Below are 27127 nucleotides of genomic sequence, written 5' to 3'. Positions count from 1 at the left end.
CCAGCGCTATTCTTGTCATGCTTCGGGAAAATCGGAAAGTCCCGTTGCGCCACGCGTGATTGCACGAGAAGCAATATGGCTGCGCCCATGAAGTTTGCCCGAGTTTGCTGTCAGAGGCATTTTCCTAGTGTTTCTGCACTTTCTTGCAATAAAAATAGAGTGTCAAGTTTTAAGCATAGACATCAGCGATATGCACATAAGTAAGTGTATAATTAATGACATGTTATGCATGTTGAGAACTTATTTCAGCAGTTCAGTGAACCTTCCACTGTCACCTGACCAGCTGGTGAACTTTCAATCTTTGGGCTATTGGTTGCTATTAGAAAATGAATTTTTCATAAACATCGAGAAAAAATGCGAGTTTTTCAGATTTTACTAAGAAAAATAGTTGTCTTGTTCTGGAATCAACACATGGAAGTAGATGACAGATCAGAGATAAGTGACCTACATATTGACACACCCTATTCTCTTTACTTAACAATTACAATTTTGTTTGCTTTCATTTTTATGCAGTCAGAATGGGGGAGAGTTTGACGTTGCAGTCATTGGAGGAGGTATTGTTGGAATGGCAACAGCCCGGGAAATTAAAGTTCGACACCCAAACCTGTCTTTTGTGGTTCTAGAAAAGGAAAAAGAAATTTGTAAGAATTTTATACAATGTTCATGGAAGAAGTGATACAAAATTTTAATAATTCTGATAAAATAATAACATAGACATTTAGATTATAAAACCGATTTCAACCCATTCTTGTTTTCTCAAGATCACATCATACTTGTTTCTAATCTAAAAAGAGATAAATTACTTTTGATATTTCTTCCTCAAGAAATTTTTTAACTTAGTATACATTTCCTGATATATTTTTAAAAAATGAAAAGGTTTGCTTTTCCCTGTGTTCATCACAACTCTTTTAAAGATTTTGCAATGTGAGTGGCATTTTGCTCACTATTGTTTGAAAGGCATGTAGGCATGTAGTACACTATAGATATAACTAATTTTTTTTTATAAATAAGAAAAAAGGTAAATAAATGACTACAAACAAATAGCTAAGTTACACTCAAGCCTTCTCCTGCTACATTTTCATCAGTACACTTTTCTCCCCTAATTATTTTCAGCATTCCACCAGAGTGGACATAACAGCGGGGTCATCCACGCTGGAATCTACTACACACCGGGGTCACTGAAGGCCAAGCTTTGTGTCCAGGGTGTGGAGCTCCTCTATGACTACTGTGATAAAAATAACATTCCTTACAACAAATGTGGAAAGGTAATTACATTCAGGTTATTGTGCTGGGCTGCAGTGAAAGGGAGATAACTCTTAAATATACCCAATATAAGAATATTTTTTCAAATCTTTCATAAATTTGCAAAAATATAAATTGTAAAAAATATATATATCCTTTTTAACATACTTGTATCTTAATACCTAATAGTAAACTGATGTTCAATTAATATATATATTTTCTTAACTTCCTTCATGATATGATATATGAAAATCAGATTATCCTAGGTCATGTCCAGTGGACAGTTAATTTATAAACAATTTCCTGATGTATCTTGCAGTTGATTGTAGCAGTAGAACAAGAAGAAATTCCAAGGTTAGAAGGTCTTCTGAAGAGAGGAAATGAAAATGGAGTCAAAGATTTACGAATGCTGGGTCCAAAGGAGATCAGAGAAATAGAACCAAATTGTGAGGTACTACTTGTCCCTGTGATTAGAAATAAAATCTTATGCTTGTAATTGTATGCTGCATTACAATTGTTAAAGTATTTTTAAAAGTAAATATATTATATTTTACATTTATTAAATGTATGATCAAAAGAGAAATTCCTCAGCAACGTAATGAAAAGAAATATGGCTCTAAAATTTCATTGAGGCAAAACCTAAATAATTATGATAAATAGAGACACATGTAGTAATTTTGGTTTCATTTGCACTTAGCCTCTTACAATTGAAATGTTTCAGGGTTTGAAAGCAGTACACTCCCCACATACAGGAATTATTGACTACAAAGTGGTAACCCAGTCATATGGTCATACTTTTGAGAAGCTAGGAGGACATATTTATACGGACTTTGAGGTGACAGATTTCTCAGTGACCAAGGAGAGTGGACACGGTATTGACTATCCAGTTACTATCAGAGGCAGTGGTCACAATAAGGTGGTAATATTTGGTCATATACATTTCTCTTCTGAAACTAAGAGTGTACTTAATGCTCCCTTGAAATGAAATTTTGATTTGGTATTCAGTTGAATTGATTTCATATGATGTGTGATTAACTTGAAATTTTTTTAACTCTCTGATTTAAATTTTAAAAATGTAACAAAATGTTTGAAAATTTTCAAAATACATTTGCACTGTATTATCAACAGAGGGGAGAAACACATGACAATATATTTCTCTTTGAATTTTTAATATACATGTAATATTATATGAAAATGCAAAAAAATTTCTGAGGAATAAAGTTTTTAAGATTTTTTTTAAAAATAAATTTCTCAGGGTGAATCAAGAGAGGTCAGATGTAAATACGTGGTTACTTGTGGTGGCCTGTTCTCTGACCGGCTAGCTGAACTATCTGGATGTGATCGGGAACCCAGAATAGTGCCTTTCAGGGGAGACTACCTATTGTTAAAACCTGAAAAGACTAACCTTGTTAATGGAAATATATATCCTGTAAGTCTCTAATTACAGATTGATGAGGATGATTATTTTAAAATTCTAAATAAAGCTTTGAATCTAATGGTTTGTCAAACACTGGAAAGCTTCCATTTAAAGAACTATGAGCATCCTAAAGAAATCTCTACAAAATCAGTGAAGGAAAGCTATTTCATTAGGGTGACATGGGAATCGAATCAGGGAAAATATATCTTTTATGCATACTGTAAAACAACTTTTATTCGCGTGCGAGAAATTTTCGCGACGTTCGCGAGAGCCTCGTCATCGCGAATAATTCTCGCCGCGAACCGGTCCTTAAAGTGTATGTGTCTATTAACAACAGATCCAAAAAGGCTTGATCGCAAAAATAAATCGTCGCGAACTAGTTTATCCGTGGTAAATCGCGAAATAAAGTCATCGCGAATAAAAGTTGGTTTACAGTATTTCAAACTACATGTAAGACTTTGTAAGCATTAAAAAGTAATGGATTCTCTAATCAAATACTGGTACATGACTATTGCAGGTTCCCAATCCCTTGTTTCCCTTTCTCGGAGTACATTTCACACCCAGAATAAATGGAGATGTCTGGCTTGGCCCTAATGCAGTGCTGGCATTCAAAAGAGAAGGATACAGTCTCACAGATTTTAGTCCAAAGGATGCTAGAGATGCTGTTTCTTTTAGGTCAGTTTATTTGTCTACGAAGAGATTATACATGTATCACTGTTTGCAGAAAATGAAGTAGTCATATTTTGAGAAGCTTATGATGCTCAGGCTACTTTCAAGACTTTCATATGAGCTTCTAGTTTTAAAGTTGATAGATGTTGAAGGGATTATGAGTTCTTACTTTAAGAAATGTTTTTGATATTATTTCCTTTGGCTGTTTAGTGTATTAAGCTGTACTTTACAAAATATTTATATTGAAGTACCATTAGAATGTGTAATAATTTACAATCTGTAACTTTTAAATTACTCTTATCAAGAGAATTAGATGCTAATACAGTGAAAATTATCGAATCCGACACCTGTTCACACTGTGAAATCCTATGTTAAATTTCTTTCCCATTTTACTGTTTTTCATGGTTTTGTTTACACTGTACAATTTGACACCGTTTATTCTGACAAAAAAATTATCTTCTAGTGCATGTCGGACTATTAGACAGGTTTCAATGTATTACTTTTGGAAAAAATGTCAGTTGATTTTATTCTGCTTTAGGGGTCTTCGAAAACTAGCCATAAGGAATTTAGGATTTGGAATAAAGGAGATGTACCGAGGTTTTAACATAGCAGCCCAGGTCAAACTGCTTCAGAGATATGTGCCATCCTTAAAAGTATCAGATGTTACAAGGTTTGTGAAATTAGTGTTTATTCAATTTTTTTTCTTGTATTTTGTTTGACTTTGCCTGAAAAATTATTGTCATTTAGTAATTACTTTTTCCTAAATCTGTCCTGAAGGTCAAATCTCAATGTATAAATAACTTAGAGATTAAAAATAACAAAATTTACAACTTTTATCACAAAGCTTCAAAGAATTCAAAATATTGATTTGTTAGTGTGAATAGTTTAATAAATTAGCTCTGAATGCTGTACCTTTAAGGGGAGACAGGACACATATCACATGACTAAAAAGACATATTACGTCACAATCGGTGATGATATACATGTTAAACGTTGTTAAAATCAACAGCTCTTGTGTAATTTTATTCTAAATTCTAAAATTGTTTTTTAAACATTTAATTTTAGAAATTATTATTAATAAAATTCTTAAAGATCTTGCCATCAGTTAGATATTGTGAAGTTGCCCAGTCCACACATTTGTTTCTCTTTACCCTGTAAATCAACGTCAGTGACGTCATAGATATTTAAATTCTCAGTGCAACGAGATGACACACACCCGTCATGATCAATTTTATTTCATAATAAACAGGTCACAGTCAATGTATCGTGATAAATTTCTGAAGCAGATTTTTTTTTAATTAATACTTTTTCGTGTTCAGTAGCAGAGATTCTGTCTATGTAGATAATTTTGAATGTTTATGTTTTCGTTTTCGGAAAATACAAACGTGAAGCATTTTTATCATGCTTACGTCTAATTCAATGATGTCCAGTGCGATATTGAGGTAAGCTTCACCCTGTGATATTTATGCAGTAAATAATTACGATGGAGGACTGACATTCAATCATAAATTTAGAAATATTTATTGACAGAATTTTTTCCAAATGAGGTTTTTGTCGTTGAAACTGCCTTGAAAAAAGCAGAAATTATCCCATCCAAATACTATATAAAACTAAAACAATTGCTTTCAGATAATTTAACACAATGAATATTCTATATATTTGAGTATATAGTTTTTTGTCATTCGCACATTTATCGTTTGTGCATAAAAATTTGCATTATGGACTCCGTTCTCCCGATAAACATGAAGTATCTAAATTCCATACAAACTCTAAACATTGTGGTATTTTTGTATCTTTTAAATAAGTCAAGAAATCCCATGACAGGACCGTTTTAAAATGTTAAGTACATATTAAATTAGTAATATGAAAAATACGACAAAAATTCATTGACAGGATTTTTTTCAGCGAAAGGTCCTGTTCCTCCTTAATATCTATTGAGAAAAACCTTAACATACTTGTATAGCAAGTTTCAGAATGTTACATTTGGAGTTGTCAAGGTTCTATTCAATGGATTTTGGCTTCATTTCTAAATACATCAAGAATAACTCAGATTTTTCCAGTGTAGGTTTGTATTAACCAGTCTAAATTTGCTCATGTACAGAGGTCCTTCAGGGGTGAGAGCCCAGGCTTTGGATCGTGACGGTAATCTTGTGGACGATTTCGTTTTTGACGTAGGAGGCGGAGAACTGGGATCTCGTATATTACATGTACGGAATGCACCATCACCAGCTGCCACTTCCTCCTTAGCTATTGCAAAAATGGTTGCTGATAAAGTGCAAAATACTTTCAATTTGTAACAATATATTTACCTCATACTTTATATCCATATCATATGCAATATTGTGTTGATTTAATTGGAAGAAAGTGACTTGGAAGTGCTCAGGTTTGGTTTTGACCTACACAGTCATAGAAATGTGTATATGAGAGAGAGAGAGAGAGAATGAAAAAGGGGTAACATTTTAACCAATACTTTTATATGTAATAAATAAATGAAATCCTGTCCTAATTGGTTCTCAGAATCCTATTTTCTACTTTATAATTACATGTATATAACTTTTGGAATTACCTAATTGTCTGTGATATATATTAATTTAATTTTTTTTTATTACTTGGTGCTACTTTTTGCAATTCACAAAGTGAAAATAAAGAAAGTTTGCAATTTAATTCTTGAATGGTAATTTTTTTTGGCTGTTTATTTTTGTATGTCTGGGTGGATTATCAGTATCATTTTTGTATACATTTAACAAAATCATCAATTATTGTTTATGTATCACATAAGTATGAATGTTTTTTTCTTATTAGAGAGGTTTAGCATTTGACCACATATGTCTACTTGTATGAGTTAGCCTACAATTGTTTTTACAAGTATGCTTAACTAACATCATGTTCTGTTTAACAAACTGCATGTGTACCGGTACATGTAAAACGTCATTTCAACAAGTTACAGTCACTTTACAATCCAGTCAAAAAGTTCAAGGACTTTAATTAAAAAAGATACATTGTGTGAATGTAATAAATTATAACTTCATACCAAACACCTGAAAAATGTTTATTCTACAATAATTATTTGAGTTGAAGAAGCAAAAGTTCTCACCTCCATGTACAAGTTTATGAATACTGTTGTGTACAACCTGTAGAATAATGCGGTATTCAAAAAGTGCAGTAAATTATGGGATATCCCTAGCCACACAGAGATGTACAAGGTCATCTACTTAACCTTTCTATTAATTTAAAATTAAATATTTATAAATGAAGAAGTGTCAATATTTAGAGATTTACAGGAGTCAATATTAATGACAATGAATGAGACAATGATACTTATTACCCTGGTAGTAAAAATTCCAACTTAATTTCATTATTAATTTGCTTTGAATAAAATATTCAATGATTTCGTCTGTCATTTTTTTTTTGTAAATCTTCCAAAATGAATTTGATGCCCATTTTCTAAGTTCTAAGAAGGATTATTAATTGATAAGCATTGAATTCCTCGTTTGCATGTCTGTCCTGTAAAAGCATTGAGCTACGCTGAGAAACTGGATACAGTGAGAGTAACATGATGACAATCATTTGTCAGCACAGACAGGTTCTTTTCTACAACCAAAAATATCCAGAAATGAGAATTCAAATTTACATTCTGTATTTTATTATGCCAACCTTCGAAGAAGGGAGGGCATATTGCTCTGCTGCTGTTTGTCTATTGGTCCACATCAGTTTCCGTTCATTTTCTTCGCAGAGGTTGCACACATTGAAATTAAATTTGGTATACAGATTTATTATAAGAATATCTAGGGCACATTCTGTTTCAAGTATGATCAAGCCATTTTGGATATGCGCCTTGGACTTGGAAAAATTCAAATCATTTGGGGGAGGGGGCATAAGTGTTTTACAAACATCTTTCTGAATTAGTGTGTTTGAGAACTGGTGTACTTAGACACAGGATATTTTCCATGTGGAAAGTTACCAATATCCATCCCCATTAATACATGTACATGTATCTCCTTTTTGGAAGAGGACATGGTCCTTCTCTCCAGGTTAAAACTGCTTTGCATGAAATTACTCAGTACTAGGATTTCAATAATTGGCAAACATGTGTCAAAATTATTCAAAAGTATACGAAAATGTCCGTTCACAAAACTGGAGCTGGCGAAATAGATCTACACGTGCTTGAAGAACACGTCTTCGTAAACAAAAAACTAGAACATGATTTGATCCATTATTATACATGCATGTATACATTATGTTTTTTTTATCTACATGCACATGTATATTTCTTTTATTTATTACTAGTATTTTAATTAATATTCGAATTAAATTCGAATTTGAAAAATGATATTTTAGATAAATGGAAACACATGTTCACTTTCTATAAGTACATGATTTTTTATGAACCACCAACCAAGCTCCGGATATATAGATGTTTCTCCCAAGAATGGTTGCATCATATCTCCTCTAGGACGTTATTATTGAGGGGACACAAGCATAACGCAGTTTTGTTTTCTATACATCGGTAAAATTATTATTACCCCCCCCCTCGTCAGTTCTTCAACCATGAGAAAAAAGGTGCGATCGAACCCAAAACAGAACTTGGCTTAGATATTCAGCTGAAACTTCTGTATACTAAATTTCATTTGAATATGTGCCACCTCTGATAAGAAAATGAATGGAAACGGCAAATAAGTGGAATTTTTCTAAGTCCAAGGGGCATAACTCTAACAAAAAGGATGTGATCGTAACCAAAACAGAACTTGATCTAGATATTTATCTGATATATCTGTATACTAAATTTCATTTCAATATGTGCAACCTTTGCAAAGAAAATGAACGGAAACTGCAAATAAGTGGAATTTTTCCGAGTCCAAGGGGCATAACTCTGTCAAAAATGGTGTGATCACACCCAAAACAGATCTTGACCTAGATATTCAGTTCATAAATCTGTATACTAAATTTCATTTCAATTTGTGCAACCCCTGCAAAGAAAATGAACGGAAACTGCAAATAAGTGGAATTTTTCTAAGTCCAAGGGGCATAACTCTGTCAAAAATGGTGTGATCGTACCCAAAACAGAACTTGACCTAGATATTTACCTGATAACCCTGTATACCAAATTTAATTTCAGTATGTGCTACGGTTGTGAAGAAAATGAACGGAAACTAAATGGACCGACAGACGGACGGACAATAGCAAAGCAATATGCCCTCCCTTCTTCGAAGGGAGGCATAAATATCAACAAGAGGCCCATGGGCCACATCGCTCACCTGAGCACTGTGGCTAGGAAAAAGTAGAATTGGTTTATTATTGAAAAGCTTAAATCCAAAAGTAGTCCCATGACCAATCATAGCTTTGCTATTCTTGAGAAGAAGATTTTAAAGAATTTTCCTATATATTTCTATGTAAAACTTTGGTCGGCCATTTTGGCCCCGCCCTACCCCCAGGGGTCATGATTTGAACAAAGTTGAATCTACACTACCTGAGACGAAGTTTCAAAATTAAAATGATCAATTATGGCTTTGCTTTTCTTGAGAAGAAGATTTTTAAAGAATTTTCTTAAATATTTCTATGTAAAACTTTGGTCGGCCATTTCGGCCCCGCCCTTCCCCCGGGGGTCATGATTTGAACAAACTTGAATCTTCACTACCAGAGGATGTTTCCCTACAAGTTTCATTTTTCGTGGCACAGTGGTTCTTGAGAAGATTTTTAAAGCATGCCACCAAATTTTCATTAATTCCCAATTATCTCCCCTTGAATGAGGGCTTGGCCCTTCATTTGAACAAACTTAAATCCCCTTTACCCAAGGATACTTTGTGGCAAGTTTGGTTGAAATTGGCCCAGTGGTTCTTGAGAAGTCGAAAATGTGAAAAGTTTACAGACAGACAGACAGACGGACGCCGGACAAAATGTGATCAGAAAAGCTCACTTGAGCCTTCGGCTCAGGTGAGCTAAAAACTTTATCATAGTACATAAATATAACAATTACAATATATAAAGCTTATTATATTAATTTTATTCAACCTCTTCAAAGTTATGAAAAATTATGAAGTTTATTTATCATTCACGTGTTATCCTTTCATTCCTGGCATAGCAGATTTTTTACACAGTCTTGCTAACAAAGCTGACATCTGTAACAGGGATTGAACACCTTCTGCAATCCTCATGTGTGTATATCCGATTTCTTTAATGAATTCAAGTTTCAGGAATTCTGGGATATTCTGGTTTTTGCATACTCGGAAGATAATGGTGATTATATCTTCTGCTGAGTATCCCAGCTTCCAGAGATGTGCCATAGTTTTGTAAGCTTCCTCCACATTGCCATTAACACAGTGTTGAAGCATATCCTGAATCAACATGGGATGTGGTTCGTCACAAACTTTGAAGACATTTTCACTGTTAACATGTCCAAAACCCTGAAATGTTGACTGTAAGTTGTTGAGAGCCTGCCTCATGTCTCCTTGGGCTGTAAAGACTATGGCCTCTAGGCCATCATCAGTATAACTAACAGATTCTTCCTCAGTTACTTCCAGCAGCCTCTTCAACACTTGAGCATCAGTCAGTTTGGAGTATCGTAAAACTGCACACCGTGACTGTATGGGCTCAATGATTTTTTCCGAGGCATTGCAGGCTAATGCAAATCTAGTGGTCTTTGAATAGATCTCCATAGTTCTCCTCAGAGCTTGTTGGGCTCCATCCGTCATACTGTCTGCTTCATCTAGAATAATAATTTTGTGTCTTCCTTTGGGCAGTGTAACTTTCTGCTGTGCAAACATCTTGATTTTGTTCCTCACAACATCAATACCTCTGTCATTTGATGCATTCATTTCTAGGACAGCATCTCTGTATGAAGGTCCCAACATTGCTCTGGCAAGACATAATATACTTGTGGTTTTTCCAGTTCCAGGAGGACCTGCAATAATCAGATTTGGAACATTTCCGTCTCTGGCGAAAACTTCAAGGCGACTAATTGTCTCTTCGTTGCCAACTATGTCGTGCAGCTTTATCGGTCTATATTTTTCAACCCACGGCTGTTCATGTTGATGAGATCCTCCAGATTTTGATGCTGTCTTTGTTGGAGGAATATCTATTTCCATTTCTTGATCTGCCATTTTTCCCGCCATATCTGAAAATAGATTCCGGTGACAACGCGTTTAAATAATGCATACAAAGAAATGTTCGTAAGTATTTCCACCACGAAATTCAGTTCCATGTGAGAAATGTTGCTATTGTAGTTTGTAGACAAAACTTTATTTTGTTCATTTTTTGTAAAAATAAGCTTTTTTTTTAATTTTTAAAAATAAATACTGAATAGGAATAAAACATGTACAACCTACTCTACTGCAATATAGGGATCATTTCAAAACATGAATCAGCAAGAGAGCTGTTGATAAGAAATCTAAGGGTTTTAATGCATATTTCACAAAACCATTTAAAATATTGTTAGAATAGTTTGATATTGGTTGCTTTTGAATTGTTGTGATATCCTCTAACATTGTGTTGCCCTAAGTGTACTAAGTTTTCTATTTTTAGAACACTGGAAATAAGGAAAATCCCTCGTAACTTTCCATCACCTAAATAACTGTGACCTATATCATGGATAACGGTAAGAACTAAAAGGTGCAATTCGGTTTTTCAAATTTCAGTTTGCGGTTATACTGCAAACAGCGAAGGATAACAATTTAAACAAAAATAAAAATTATCAAATCCAATACATTGAAGAAAATGTTAGAATCAAACACAGTAATTCAATGAAAATTTAGAGTTTTCGGTCTTTCCGTTTTTGTCCGATCATAAAAGTGCACTGGGACCTAAACGAAATCCCCAAGATTGTCCAAAGCCGACAGCGGTGAGAGTGTCAACTGTTTTGCGTTGCATGAAAAGTACATCATGTCACAAAGTACAAACGGTAACTTTATGTTTCTTTTTACTCTTTTTTATCAATATTGGTTGTTTTTAATTTTCAAACTTTCTTACTTTGTCGGTTCTTGATCAGTCTGATATATAGCATGTTGTTGGTGGATCCCAGGTTTCTAGATTTCAGTATGGTTTTATATATCATTCTTTTACCATAAGGCTACAGATCCTATAATGCAAGAAATTAGCACTTCAAGGTGTTAGATTTTCTGTGCTGCACTGTTATAGGGAGATATCTCCACTTTCCAGCATCCAATCAACTGTAATGGGAGAGGTATTAAAATATGTTTTATTTTTCCTCCATAAACTGTCATATAGTCATACATGAGTATTTCAACACAATACCAGACTGATTGATTGCTGGTACATTACAATAACTTTTACAAATACTCACTACTGAATAAACCATTTGTTACAATAAATAGAAATTAGATGTGCTGTAAGTCACAGCCAAATTTAACAAACTCATTGGCATATAGGAGGAAACTGGCTGAAAGCCACACAACTATATACCTTTCACTCCATAATGTTTTATGGGTATTTTAATTCCCACATTTTTACCATTTGATTTGCTATATTTTTTTTTAATTAAAAAAAAAAGATCCATAGCCAAGTCGCAGCCTAATATAGGCCTAAGTCATCATTACAGTTGATAGAATTTTTCCACTAATCGCCCGTTTTAGAGACATTCTTTGACCAATCTGTATAAAACAAAATAGGTATCTCATTACAGGTGAATAAACTAGGGGTGTGAATTTCTAACAAATTTGTTGGTGCCCCTATACATGTAGGTTAATACACCATTTTGAACTTATAAGGTTATCATGCTCTTGCTTAAAAGTCCTCTCGACTTTAAAAAACATTTAAGAAGAGACTCAGTCGATCAATGACAGTACACTAAACACATACTTTCTGTTGATCACAATAACTCTGGAATAAGCTGCCATAAAAATCATGACTAGTTTTGGAGGTTTTTATACTAGTTTTGCAGTGTGGGGAGGTTGTCTGATAGCAACTTTTATTTGGGCTTAAGTAATTACACTGTACTTTCTATTTCAAAAATCTTTGGATTGGCTGTTTCCAAAACACTCACTCATCATTGATATTCTTTTATTTTCCAGGTGTGTCAAATGGTCATTGTAATGGTAACTCACAGCCCGAGAGTCAGCACCAGTTTCTGGACGAGTTGTACAAGATGATGGTCAAAGATGGCTATGATGCCATGAAGAACCGTGACTCTAAAGTCGTGGAATTCAAACATCCCAAGGAACTGGAAGCCATGCTGGACATGACTTTGGAGAAACAGACGTCAGATGAGAGACTTCTGCAGATTTGTCAAGATGTTATTAGATACAGTGTCAAAACAGGTGATTCTATTATTTGAATAATTTCTAACAAGCTGGCTCTCTTGAAATATATCACAAAATCAGATTTACTCCTTGAAAAAAGGTCAGATAAACTGCCTGATCTGAACTACAAATATCCCCTTCAAATACAACATTGGGTTTTCGCAAGTAATTAACATAACTGGGTACTAACTATTTCAGGCCACCCCCATTTCTTTAACCAGTTGTTTGGAGGACTAGATGAATACAGCTTAGGAGGGGCTTGGTTAACAGAGACCCTCAATACCAGTGTGTAAGTACTCAAAATATTACCAAAATCTGATTTATAAAGGTAGAGAAAATTGGTTGGAAAAGTTCAAGAAAGGTGATGGCCCATGAAAACAAAATTTGGATTTTAAAATTAATGGCAGCTACATGTACATGAAGTTGTGCTACACATGACTTTGTGTTAGGGAGGCAAAAATTAATGCATCTTTGTACACACAAAATTATTATGAATTTGGAGACTTTTTTAATGTTTCTGTAATTTCAGATACACTTTTGAGGTGTCACCAGTGTTCACTGTCATGGAGAAAGCTCTGCTACAAAAAATGCTGAATCTCATTGGCTTCAATGATGGGGATGCCATTTTCTGTCCAGGTAAAAAAAGATTTCTAGAATAATAAATAGCATTAAAAATTGTTAAATATTTGTTTAGAATTTACCTTTATATTATCCATGAAAGTGAATATTTCTTTTGTAGGAGGTTCTATTGCCAATATGTATGCATTGAACGTGGCTCGTTATAAAAGATTCCCAGATGTCAAAAGGACAGGGGTGTATGGGTTACCAAGACTCTGTGTGCTGACTTCAGAAAAGGTACAGCTAGCTTTATTATTTTGTCTTTCCAAAATATAGAAAAATATTGTTGATTTTCAAATAAGAGTTCTATTAAAAAAAACCATCATACTTTTTCTGCAAGCAGTATTAATAAAACAGAAACCAATGTTTTTAAGATTATAAAGATTAGTCTCCCTTTAAAGGTTTTTCAACCCTATTAAAAGTCCAGTGTATTCAATTAAACATTATATAGCATCATATAGATTTTATTTCATGTGGTAAACACATAATTATTTTTTAGGGTCATTACTCCATGAAAAAAGGGATGGCATTTTTAGGTCTTGGCTTGGAAAATCTTATCAGTGTCAAGTCAGATAACAAAGGAAAGATGGATGTGAAGGACTTAGAGGAAAAGATTCTTCAAGCCCAGTCAGAGGTAAGTGTTGCTATTTTAAAGTTTTTATAAATTCCTCAGTAAATATTCAACATTATCAAAGCGATTGACCAAAACCTTTTCATGTTCACAAAGCAATATATTTAAAGGAGGTAAAATAATACATTTATATGGTATTAATAAAAGAGTGTTTTCCATTGGGGTGAATTAAGCAATAGTTATTCCCCATGGCCGCCATATTTTAGGTCCACATTTGCAGATCCCTTCATTATTCAACCAAGTTGAACTGGTTACTGAGGTAAAGATAACCCTATTTTTCTTATGAATACTGTATAAACTGTGTTTTTAGCGAGGATTTAATTATACCCCCCGCAAACGAAGTTTGGGGGGGTATATAGGAATCACCTTGTCCGTCTGTCTGTCCATCCGTCCGTCTGTCCAGCTGTCTGTCTGTGCAAACTTGTCCGGTCCATATCTTTCTTACGGAGGAACATTAGAATCTACTACTTCACACAAAGATTGCCCATGACCTAAGGGTGTGTCCTGATCTTGACTCAAGGTTATTTGGAGAAGTTCAAGGTCACTGGAAGAAAAATTTCATAATTCGTGTCCAGTCCATATCTTTCTTATGGATAAACTTGGTAGGTTCTAATTTCACACAAAGATTGCACTTGACCTAAGGGTGTGTCATGACCTTGACCCAAGGTCATTTGGGGAAGTTCAAGGTCACTGGAAGAAAAATTTCATAATTTGTGTCTGGTCCATATCTTTCTTATGGATAAACTTGGTAGGTTCTAATTTCACACAAAGATTGCATATGCGGGGTGTTATGACCTTGATGCAAGGTCATTTGGGGAACTTCAAGATCACTGGAAGAAAAATTTCATAATTTGTGTCCGGTCCATATCTATCTTATGGATAAACTTGGTAGGTTCTCATTTCACACAAAGATTCCTCCTGACCTAAGGATTTGTCATAACCTTGGATCAAGGTCATTTGGAGAAGTTCAAGGTCACTGGAAGAAAAATCTTATAATTCGTGTCCGGTCCATATCTTTCTTATGGATAAACTTGGTAGGTTCTCATTTCACACAAAGATTCCTCCTGACCTAAGGATTTGTCGTAACCTTGGGTCAAGGTCATTTGGGAAAGTTCAAGGTCACTGGAAGGAAAATCTTATAATTCTTGTCCGGTCTATATCTTTCTTATGGATAAACTTGGTAATTATCATTTTACACAAAGATTGCTCATGGCCTAAGGATGTGTCATGACCTTGAGTCAAGGTCATTTGGGAAAGTTCAAGGTCACTGGAAGAAAAATCTTATAATTCGTGTCCGGTCCATATCTTTCTTATGGATAAACTTGGTAAGTTATCATTTTACACAAAGATTGCTCATGGCCTAAGGATGTGTCATGACCTTGAGTCAAGGTCATTTGGGGAAGTTCAAGGTCACTGGAAGAAAAATTGTATAATTTGTGTCCCGTCCATATCTTTCTTTACTATGGAAAAACTTGAATCTACTACTTCACACAAACATTGCTTATGACCTGAGGTTGTGTCATGACTTTGAACTAAGGTCATTTATACCAATTCAAAGTCACTGATAGAAAAAGTTCATAACTCGTGTCTGGTCCGTATATTTACTGTAGTCTATATTTTTGTTAGGCTGCACCTTTGTTTCCAGTTGCACTAAAAATGTTTTAGCATTTCTCTCTTCTCTTAGATCCATAAAATATTCATGATTTAGCACTTCTGAAAAACCCAGCGGGGGGTATTTTGTCCCATTTGGACAGTTCTAGTTTTGTCATTATTAGCGAGGGTGCCGAGATCGCTAAAATTGAATATTGTTAAAAATTGATTGCTTTTTATTTGTAATAGGTTCTTAAATGACCATTTTAATTGCTAAAATTACATCACATTATAAAAAATAAAATATTATCTAAAATTAAAATATAAGGACAAAACGCTAAATTTGCGTCTCGCTAAAATTTCCATTTATACGGTATATGTTTGTTAAAGCTTCTATAATTCTTATTTTAAGATTGTAAATATTTTCCCCAGAATAATTCTTGCATGCATGTTTAAAATTGGTTGCTCAAAGAGGAAAATTCGCTAATTTGCCATATAAGATGGCAGCTAAGGGTAATAACTTGGAGGCAAAATATATGTACGTCATAGGAAAACAGTTTAAAAAGTTCACTATAGGGACATATTATGGAAGTAAATTTAATTTTACAGGGTAAGGTCCCTTATCTTGTGAATGCAACTGCAGGTACCACTGTTTTTGGGGCGTATGATCCTCTGGATAAGATAGCAGACATCTGCGAGAAGTATGGACTGTGGATGCATGTAGATGGAGCCTGGGGTGGCAGTGCTCTGGTCTCCAAAAATCAGCGAGGTCTGATGAAAGGCATTGAAAGGTTCGAAGGATTTTATATGGACAGGCAATATTGTTGTATAAGCTTTCCATTGCTAGATACTATTAAGTTTAAGACCATTGACCTTTTCCAGTCTATGCATATGTAACAGGTAATTAAACTCAAAAATAAGATTCTGTGACCTTGTTTTGAAATTTTGTTGTGATAGGTACTCAAATCATGTTTGAATCATAGTTTGAACTCTAAGGAACTTATGATATTTACAACTACATAAATAACTAGATACGATCTCGTTGCGAGCAACGAGAGGTCTTCCGTCCGTTTTAGGAAAAGAAACCCACGTAAAATCGAGCTGAAAAGAGATTCAAAATTTTGGTCACAAGGAGGATTGAACCCATGTCGCCAACGTGAATGCGCTTTTTTTTTTTTACTTTTTTATCCTCAACGCGCTAACCATTAAGCTATTTGGAGTACTGCTCTTAACATACTTGTGTATACTTTTGCAACAGTTCACCTGTCTAAGAATTATAAAAAGCATTCATTATTTCGCGCCAAACGCCACGAGTAAATATTCGCGCCTTTCCTTTGACTGATCTATTAAATAGGTATCATAGCTTCAATTAAATTTTAAAAATAAAACATTCTTAGCGCCTATATTTTATTTCGACGTTAAGAAAGTATATGTAACACATTATACACATTACATATTGTATCTAGCCCAGTTACACTAAAGCAGTGAAACGGAAATTAAGTTTTAAGATTGACACTCAATTGCAACTTACTACTGTAACGTGTCGGACCTTAGCGGTCAGTAGGTCCGTGCTGGGATTACCGAGTTTTACTGGGGATATGATTGAATGCAATATTTACAGATAATAATATGACACCTGCCTGGTGTCTTTAAATCAAATGACCTAAGTGCTTTGAACACTTATATATCTTCAGTTAATACCGGCACCTGCCTGGTGCCATATGACAATTGCCTCACCATACAACTGACTATATAAGTCAACAGCCACCTGCCTGGTGCCTCTTGATTTAGCCTTTAACACCTGCCTGGTGTCTTACTGCTTACCAAGTTGCCTATATAACTCTAGCCAAGTAGCTACAATATACTTACACAGTATTTAACTTTGTGAGAGCTTCTCTGTCCTAATGACAAACCTATAGCTAACGTCACACAGCTATATTTTAACTAGTCACTGACTACGGCAACTTTGCACAATCGGATTTGATCGAAACACTAATTGGTTTCTGTACCAAAGTGAAGACACAAGCCAATTGGCTGTACTGCCCCCTTGTACTTCAACTTAATCAATGATCATAAGTTATCAGATATCATATTGATAAAATACTACAGACTGCCTTTCTTTTGGCAACACTATTATTATTTTCTAACAGAACATCATTTATCAATATTACTTGTATAATTCTTTTGTCAATTGACCAATTAATTACAATATTTACATTGATTATCTATTATAATATAAACAAGTAACGGGAAGTAACTCCTCCAACCATTTCACTACTACGTGAGAGTCTAGGTAGTTTTTTACATTTCATGTATCCTTATGTCAGAATCGTTTAATCAAACGCTTAGCTGCCTCCATAAACCCCTACTCGCGAAATGGCGGAGTTGACAGAGAGAGCCGCCATCTTGGTCCCGCTTCAGATTTTCAAATGTTAATATCTAGAGTTCAGACATATCAATATCCAAACAACTTATATAGTAAGCATCAATCAAAGAGTCTCTATTATCATTCCAAAAATTAATAAAAAATATTGAAAAACAAAAAAGTTAGAAAATGCGTTTTTTTCAATTCGCTTGTCCTAACGACAGGAAGTACCGACGACGAACGAAGAGTCGCGTCCTGGATGGTATATATCACGATCTATAATCCTTGAAAGTTTCATGTTGATATCTTTTACCGTTTTTGAGTTTAATCGCGGACAAAATGTCATTTTAATTTCAGGAAATTGTCCGTAACTTGGCACCGGAAGCGAATTTCCAAAAAATCTCCCGGATATATAAAATTCATGTTACGACACATCATTTCTGAAAATTTCACGTCATTTCATCCAGTAGACTTCGAGAAATCGCGTGCACAAAATTAAAAAGTCAAAAAAATAATAAAAAGAATAATAATAATAATAACTAGAAAGTCTGCTATTGCAAGCAATAGCATATGTCGCCCCGTATTAGACAAGACTTTCATTTTTATCATCACTAAAACAAAAGTCCATAAGCTAAATTTGAACAACCATTGAGTTATATCAGTCCTTTCCATTGGAAACGGAAGACCTTAATTCGGTACATCCCACTCATTATTTTTAGAATCGGTAGGAGAAGAAAGTAGTGCAGGAAAATTACAAGTTCCTCAATTTGCAGACTTGCATAAAAGAAATCTGGCAGATGTACTGAACTGAGCCTCACACTTGTTAATTGGCAGTATCTTTCCTTTGATAAAAGCTTGGGAAATGTAATTTATGAAGAAGATCAGCCGAATTATTTTGTGTATTGTAACGCCAGTGAGAACTCTGAAATTTCCCTCTTTCACTTTCATTTTAAAGTTTCTACCGAAAAACGAATCTGACATGCCACCATCAATTCGAGCATTTCTGCATTGCAGAGAGCTGATGTGTGTTATGAGATAATAAATCATGTGTGAACTTTCTCAGTTTAGCGGAATCATGAACATTTTCGGCGAGATGAATGTTTTGTATACAGTGGTGATCAAGGCTTTGCGAACCATCAGGAGCGGATCAAAGAATTTATGAATGAATAAAAACTATGGAAATGACGTACCAATTTTTTAATTTATACTTGCACTATCTAATGAAATGAATAATATACAAGTGATAGATATACAAGAAAACGCGAAATGATAATAAATGCAGCTGACAATCGATATTTTTTTTTATATAGATAAAATAAAATATTTATAAATTCAAGAGACAAAACAGAAGGAGAATGAATGATGGCAAAATATCACATGACGGGAGCTGAATTTTATGAATGAAGATTTTAAAAAGTTACTTGTAAGTTGTATATGTTATATCTGTGCATTCTACTTGGCTGTGTGCTTCAAAAAAAAAGGGGGGGGGGGTCGTCTTGAACATAGTAAATAGCCATAACGTTTGAACGGTAAGTACTAGGGCTTTCATATTTCAAATATGTAATCCTTGTGAAAAGAACTTTTATTGGATATGACGAACTTTGACCCTTTGACCTAGACCTTGGAGAACACATGTGTACATCTGAATCTTTTTTTCTGTTTCGTTTCTATGGCAACCGTGAGCGACTCATTACAATTATTTTGAAAGTAGAAATCACTTTGACACATTGCAAGGAATAAACATTGAAAGTTTCAAAACGATTGCCTGAGTAGTTATTGAGAAAATCGAAATTAAAGAATTTTAACTTTCACCTGGTTTCCATGGCAATAATCGATTATGTGAAAATTTTAAATACGAGTTGCAGAACTACAGATACTAATCATTAAAATAAGAAAAGTTTCATGACGAACGTTTAAGGGACCAGAGAGAACACTCTCGGACAAAATTCGTCGCTTTTTACAGGTTTCCATGGCAACGGTAGACATATTGGAACTGAATGACCTCACTGCACAACTACAACAAGTGATCGTCCTTTGAGGAAAGTTTCAGGAAGATTGTCCCAGCCATCTCCGAGAAACAGCCTGGATAAAAAAAACATGCGTACAATATCAATATGTCGTCCCCGACTTCGTTCGGGGCGACATAATAACTCCTGAATTTTTCTCATCAATAACTCCTGAATTTTCCCCTTCAATTTGAGCATTTCTGCATTGCAGAGAGCTGATGTGTGTTATGAGATAATAAATCATGTGTGAACTTTCTCAGTTTAGCGGAATCATGAACATTTTCGGCGAGATGAATGTTTTGTATACAGTGGTGATCAAGGCTTTGCGAACCATCAGGAGCGGATCAAAGAATTTATGAATGAATAAAAACTATGGAAATGACGTACCAATTTTTTAATTTATACTTGCACTATCTAATGAAATGAATAATATACAAGTGATAGATATACAAGAAAACGCGAAATGATAATAAATGCAGCTGACAATCGATATTTTTTTTTATATAGATAAAATAAAATATTTATAAATTCAAGAGACAAAACAGAAGGAGAATGAATGATGGCAAAATATCACATGACGGGAGCTGAATTTTATGAATGAAGATTTTAAAAAGTTACTTGTAAGTTGTATATGTTATATCTGTGCATTCTACTTGGCTGTGTGCTTCAAAAAAAAAGGGGGGGGGGGTCGTCTTGAACATAGTAAATAGCCATAACGTTTGAACGGTAAGTACTAGGGCTTTCATATTTCAAATATGTAATCCTTGTGAAAAGAACTTTTATTGGATATGACGAACTTTGACCCTTTGACCTAGACCTTGGAGAACACATGTGTACATCTGAATCTTTTTTTCTGTTTCGTTTCTATGGCAACCGTGAGCGACTCATTACAATTATTTTGAAAGTAGAAATCACTTTGACACATTGCAAGGAATAAACATTGAAAGTTTCAAAACGATTGCCTGAGTAGTTATTGAGAAAATCGAAATTAAAGAATTTTAACTTTCACCTGGTTTCCATGGCAATAATCGATTATATGAAAATTTTAAATACGAGTTGCAGAACTACAGATACTAATCATTAAAATAAGAAAAGTTTCATGACGAACGTTTAAGGGACCAGAGAGAACACTCTCGGACAAAATTCGTCGCTTTTTACAGGTTTCCATGGCAACGGTAGACATATTGAAACAGAAAGACCTCACTGCACAACTACAACAAGTGATCGTCCTTTGAGGAAAGTTTCAGGAAGATTGTCCCAGCCATCTCCGAGAAACAGCCTGGATAAAAAAAACATGCGTACAATATCAATATGTCGTCCCCGACTTCGTTCGGGGCGACATAATAACTCCTGAATTTTTCTCATCAATAACTCCTGAATTTTCCCCTTCAATTTGAGCATTTCTGCATTGCAGAGAGCTGATGTGTGTTATGAGATAATAAATCATGTGTGAACTTTCTCAGTTTAGCGGAATCATGAACATTTTCGGCGAGATGAATGTTTTGTATACAGTGGTGATCAAGGCTTTGCGAACCATCAGGAGCGGATCAAAGAATTTATGAATGAATAAAAACTATGGAAATGACGTACCAATTTTTTAATTTATACTTGCACTATCTAATGAAATGAATAATATACAAGTGATAGATATACAAGAAAACGCGAAATGATAATAAATGCAGCTGACAATCGATATTTTTTTTTATATAGATAAAATAAAATATTTATAAATTCAAGAGACAAAACAGAAGGAGAATGAATGATGGCAAAATATCACATGACGGGAGCTGAATTTTATGAATGAAGATTTTAAAAAGTTACTTGTAAGTTGTATATGTTATATCTGTGCATTCTACTTGGCTGTGTGCTTCAAAAAAAAGGGGGGGGGGTCGTCTTGAACATAGTAAATAGCCATAACGTTTGAACGGTAAGTACTAGGGCTTTCATATTTCAAATATGTAATCCTTGTGAAAAGAACTTTTATTGGATATGACGAACTTTGACCCTTTGACCTAGACCTTGGAGAACACATGTGTACATCTGAATCTTTTTTTCTGTTTCGTTTCTATGGCAACCGTGAGCGACTCATTACAATTATTTTGAAAGTAGAAATCACTTTGACACATTGCAAGGAATAAACATTGAAAGTTTCAAAACGATTGCCTGAGTAGTTATTGAGAAAATCGAAATTAAAGAATTTTAACTTTCACCTGGTTTCCATGGCAATAATCGATTATATGAAAATTTTAAATACGAGTTGCAGAACTACAGATACTAATCATTAAAATAAGAAAAGTTTCATGACGAACGTTTAAGGGACCAGAGAGAACACTCTCGGACAAAATTCGTCGCTTTTTACAGGTTTCCATGGCAACGGTAGACATATTGGAACTGAATGACCTCACTGCACAACTACAACAAGTGATCGTCCTTTGAGGAAAGTTTCAGGAAGATTGTCCCAGCCATCTCCGAGAAACAGCCTGGATAAAAAAAACATGCGTACAATATCAATATGTCGTCCCCGACTTCGTTCGGGGCGACATAATAATAAGAAACAGTAGAATCACTATAAGGTCTTCCGTGAAGACGGAAGACCTTAACAAGATTTTCCAGATTAGGATATCACCCATTTATTAATATTGTGCATGGATTTCTTTCTACAGTAAAGCTGAAAGGAACATAAGATCAAATATGTTGATTTTATTTTCATGGAAACATAATGTGATGATTTACCTTACAGAGCAGACTCCATGACTTGGAACCCACATAAAATGATGGGAGCCCCTCTCCAATCTTCTGCTTTCCTCACAAGACACAAGGTTCTTACCTTACTTCAAAGTTTTTGTATGTGTGTTTTTAAAAAATAAATTCTGTATAAACTGATTTAATTAAAATTCAAGATCAGCAACATCCTATGGTACAGTGTAGGTGCCAACTTAATTTTTAGGCAGACGCACACAGTACATTGTATTTCTTTCTTGATAATTTTGGTAGAACCTCCTACCCGCTTGCCATTCAGCCAATGCTGCCTACCTGTTCCAACAAGACAAATTCTATGATGTGTCCTATGATACAGGGGACAAGTCCATACAGTGTGGGCGTAAGAATGACTCCCTCAAGTTATGGTTGATGTGGAAAGCCAAAGGAGACGAAGGCTTCCAGAAGGATATTGATAATCTATTTGAATGTTCAAAGTATGTTTCTTATGTTTGTGAGTTACACAGGTGTTGTAGTATAAAACCAAAATTTTGTTGTATATTTACAACCATGGATCTTAGGCAAAAAATGTTAAATGTGAACAACGTGTGAATAGATTTTTGAAGTCTGCAGATAACCTGTCTCTCTTTAGAAAGTGCTAAAATGCATGTACAAATATTCATGAAAAAAGGGACAAAAGCAATCCAGAGTAGATTCTAGTAATTCAAATATGATTTCTTGTTTCTTCAGATATTTAGCCAAACTTGTGAGAGAGAGGGAAGGATTTGAATTAGTTGTCGAGGTAAGGCAGTGCATGCAGTTGCTTACTTTTTAGGACATATTAAGGAGGAACAGGACCTTTAGCTGAAAAAATTCCTGTCAATGAATTTTTTTCGTATTTTTTACATTACTAATTTAATATGTACCTTACATTTTAAAATGGTCCTGTCATGGGATTTCTTGACTTATTTAAAAGATATCGCCCCACAAATACCGCCCTGTTTAGAGTTTGTATGGAGTTTAGATACTTCATGTTTACGGGCCCATAACGGAGTCCATAATGCGAATTTTTACGCAAAAACGATAAATATGATAGATAACACTATATACTCAAATATTTCATAATATTCAGTGTTTAAATTATCTGAAAGCAATTGTTTTAATTTTATATAGTATTTGGGTGGGATAATTTCTGCATTTTTCAAGGCAGCTTCAACGACAAAAACCTCATTTGGAAAAAAATTCTGTCAATAAATATTTCTAAATTTACGATTGAATGTCAGTCCTTCATCGTAATTATTTACTGCATAAATATCACAGGGTGAAGCTTACCTCAATATCGCACAGGACATCGTTGAATTAGACGTCAGCATGATAAAAACGCTTCACGTTTGTATTTTCCGAGTGCGGGAAATCAATTGTGACGTCACACGAAAATAAACATTCAAAATTATCTAAATAGAGAGAATCTCTGCTACTATAAACACGAAAAAATATTAAATGTTAAAAAATCTGCTTCAGAAATTCATCACGATACATTGACTGTGACCTGTTTATTATGAAATAAAACTAATCATGACGGGTGTGTGTACTTGATCTCGCTGCACTGAGAATTCAAACACGACGTCTATGACGTCACTGACGTCAGACTGCAGGGTATAGAGAAACAAATGTGTAGAATGGGCAACTTCACAATATCTAAATAATGGCAAGATCTTTAAATATTTTGTTAAAAATTATTTCTAAAATTAAATGTTTAAAAAACAATTTTAGAATTTAGAATAAAATTACACAAGAACTGTTGATTTTAACAACGTTTAACATGTAAATCATCACCGATTATGACGTGATATGTCTTTTTAGTCGTGTGACATGTGTCCTGTCTCCCCTTAAAACTCTCTGTCATAAAGTGAGCAGAGGATTTCACTGAATTGTCAACAAATATCAAGCTTTGCTGTATTTTTGTCATTAAGTGAGGATTTCACTGAATTGTCAACAAATTAAGCTATGCTGTATTTTTATCATTAAGTGAGCAGAGAATTTCACTGAATTGTCAACAAACTATGATATGCTATATTTTATTTTTTGTCACTTTGTTTCTTTCAGCCTGAGTGCACCAATGTGTGCTTTTGGTACATTCCAGTCAGTATGAGAAACCAGAAGAGAGATGCTGATTGGTGGCAGAGACTGGGAAAGGTAACCTTTGACCTGTATTAAACTTTCTTAGTTCGTCAGAAGTATACTTATTCTTTCAATGATTTATAAAATACCAACAAATGTGGAGGTGACATACTTTTTTACAAATAAATGAGAAAAATTGAAATTAAAAGGATGTCTCACTATGCAGAAAGTCTGAATAGTATATTCTTTTATATGTTAATCACACTTTTTAAAAAATATTTATATGGCTAATGCCATCTGATGTAGTCAAGGGTGTTTCAGAAGTTGTAAAGGTAGTAATGGGAGATTGTTAAATATGGTTTAATTTATTTTCAGTTACACATAATGAATTGCAGTTTTCCAAAAATAAAAATCATTTTACGGTATACAATAATGCACTGATAAAACTTGTATCGTCTTTTAAAGGTTGCCCCTCAGATTAAGGAGGGAATGACAAGAGACGGGACCATGTTAATAGGATACCAGCCGGACGGAGACCGCGTCAATTTCTTCAGGATGATCGTGTCTAATCTGGATACAAACAAAGCCGACATGCAGTTTGTTGTTGATGAAATTGACAGGCTTGGAAAAGATTTATAGTCATGTGTAGTAGTAAGATGAAAAGGTTGTAGCTTTGTACATAGCTAGTCAAGAGTCAGATCTTTTATCAGAATAATGGCATAATTAGAAGGACATATACTGGACCATATATTAAACATCAGTTTTGTGGTTCTCCATTTCATAAGCACAACTTATCATGTTCACTGATTGCAAAAATCAAGAAAAAGAAAACTTCATCTACATTGCACCTTCCTAACTGAAGCTTGTGTGAAATTGCAAAACTTTGGAATTCCAAAAGAAATATTACTTATATAAGTAAAATTTTTCATATTCATATGTATGTACATGTATACAGAAATTATAAATTATAGTTGTTATAGAATGAAATTTGTTGATGCCTATAACCATGTTTTGTATTTAACATGCTGTGTTCATGTCAAATCCTTTCTTTTCTTACCAGATGGACATAATTTTTGCACTTTTTCCATAAAAATTAAACTCATGAACATTTATTCTTAATATCATCAATTTTGAAATGGTGAAAAAGTATCAATATCCTCTATTAATGAAGTTTTTTTTTAAAATGTGCAAAAATTTGAGTCCACAGAAGAAAAAAACGATAACAGTATTCAAATATATTAATTTGATGCAAAAGTGCTTTCTATTTTAAAAGGAAATGAAGTGCTTATATGTATTGAAATTTCATATTATTTATATTTTATGCAGCTTGATAAAGTCTGCTTTGATTTTTTTTTATTATACTTCATATACTGTTTATACATGTATTCATGTGAATACCTCTGGTGCATTGATGCTTATTGCTAACAGTTGCAGTGCAGTGATTTTCATTTGCCTGGCGTTACAATATAAATGTACTGTTATTGTAAACTAAATAGATATCACAAATTTTGTTTATAACAAAGCAAAATTGTCCATCCTTAGCTCTTTGTTACCAGCTTGCTTTATGTAAAGTAACTTGATACTCTGGAAAATTTTAAACATTGAATCAAGTACACACGTACCAGTGAGTATATGTTTGGCTTGAATATAAGTTAAACAAGTTTGAAACATGTAGTAATGAGACAATGTTAGAAAAAAAAATATGTTTGAAACAAGAATAACACCAAAGGAAGTGTATACAAGCTTTTGTATTTATTATTTTACTGCTGTTCAGGAATTTATATTGTTTTTTCTGCTTTTCTGAGGTGCGTTTATATTTGCTTTGAGAAATTAGATAAACCTACTTGTATATCTATTTATTACCTCAGAATATTACCGGTATGTTATATTTCATACATTATGAGTCCTACTGCTTTAATTTTATACAACCAAAATGTTATGAAGCAGCCGTCTTTTTTTGCCATTTTTAAAAATATTAATCTATACCTCTTAGAATGATATGTCCTCAGTGCTATTTATTATTTATACTGATATATATATATACATGTATGATATTGACCAAAATGTGCATTAGACATTTTTGATGAATACATGAAGTATTCATTTTATATTTTAAATTCTGCTTTTGAAGTGATTTGGAAATGTTGAAGGCATTTTAAACAACTAGCTCTAAATATTTCCAAAATGAATAGCATCATTTTAACTTTTCATAGAATTGCCTTTAGAAAATTTTCTTCAGAATGGAAATTACATTGTACTTAATGTATCATTGTTTATTTATAAGATTAACAAAAACAATGGTTTATTGATCAGATTAACAAAAACAACATATTTTAATATTCATTTTCCATACAAATTGGATAGAAACTATAAGAGTTTTGATTTGATGTTTGTCTGCCAAGGTCCATGTATCTCTATACTATCTTTTGATTATATTAGTGTGTTTCTTATATTCATTTGTTGATTTCTCAGACTGCAAGAATTCTCTATGCATCTTGTTTTGTTACCAGAATAAAAGAA

The 27127-nt window shown here is 33.8% G+C and overlaps 2 protein-coding genes across 2 annotated transcripts; one reads left to right on the top strand and one right to left on the bottom strand.

Moving 5' to 3' along the window:
- The first annotated feature begins 45 nt into the window (after positions 1-45).
- LOC134282961 (cysteine sulfinic acid decarboxylase-like) lies at positions 46-27127 on the top strand. Its single transcript, XM_062765389.1, has 20 exons — positions 46-200; positions 514-641; positions 1114-1265; positions 1562-1693; positions 1964-2158; positions 2498-2671; positions 3177-3334; positions 3867-3998; positions 5430-5623; positions 12352-12597; positions 12778-12868; positions 13109-13215; positions 13319-13434; positions 13697-13831; positions 16028-16209; positions 22530-22608; positions 22784-22983; positions 23237-23288; positions 24593-24682; positions 25073-27127. Exons 1-20 carry the CDS (start codon positions 76-78, stop codon positions 25244-25246), a joined length of 2862 nt encoding a protein of 953 aa, XP_062621373.1. The 5' UTR covers positions 46-75; the 3' UTR covers positions 25247-27127.
- On the bottom strand, positions 9309-10463 carry LOC134283024 (replication factor C subunit 2-like). Its single transcript, XM_062765451.1, has one exon. It carries the CDS (start codon positions 10435-10437, stop codon positions 9385-9387), a length of 1053 nt encoding a protein of 350 aa, XP_062621435.1. The 5' UTR covers positions 10438-10463; the 3' UTR covers positions 9309-9384.

Source organism: Saccostrea cucullata, unplaced genomic scaffold (genome assembly GCF_032062105.1).
Source record: "Saccostrea cucullata isolate Sc308-1 unplaced genomic scaffold, CSIRO_AGI_Scuc_v1 ctg647, whole genome shotgun sequence".
Lineage (NCBI taxonomy): Eukaryota > Metazoa > Mollusca > Bivalvia > Ostreida > Ostreidae > Saccostrea > Saccostrea cuccullata.
Note: the sequence above shows the minus strand (reverse complement) of the source record. Positions and strands in the feature narration are given on the sequence as shown.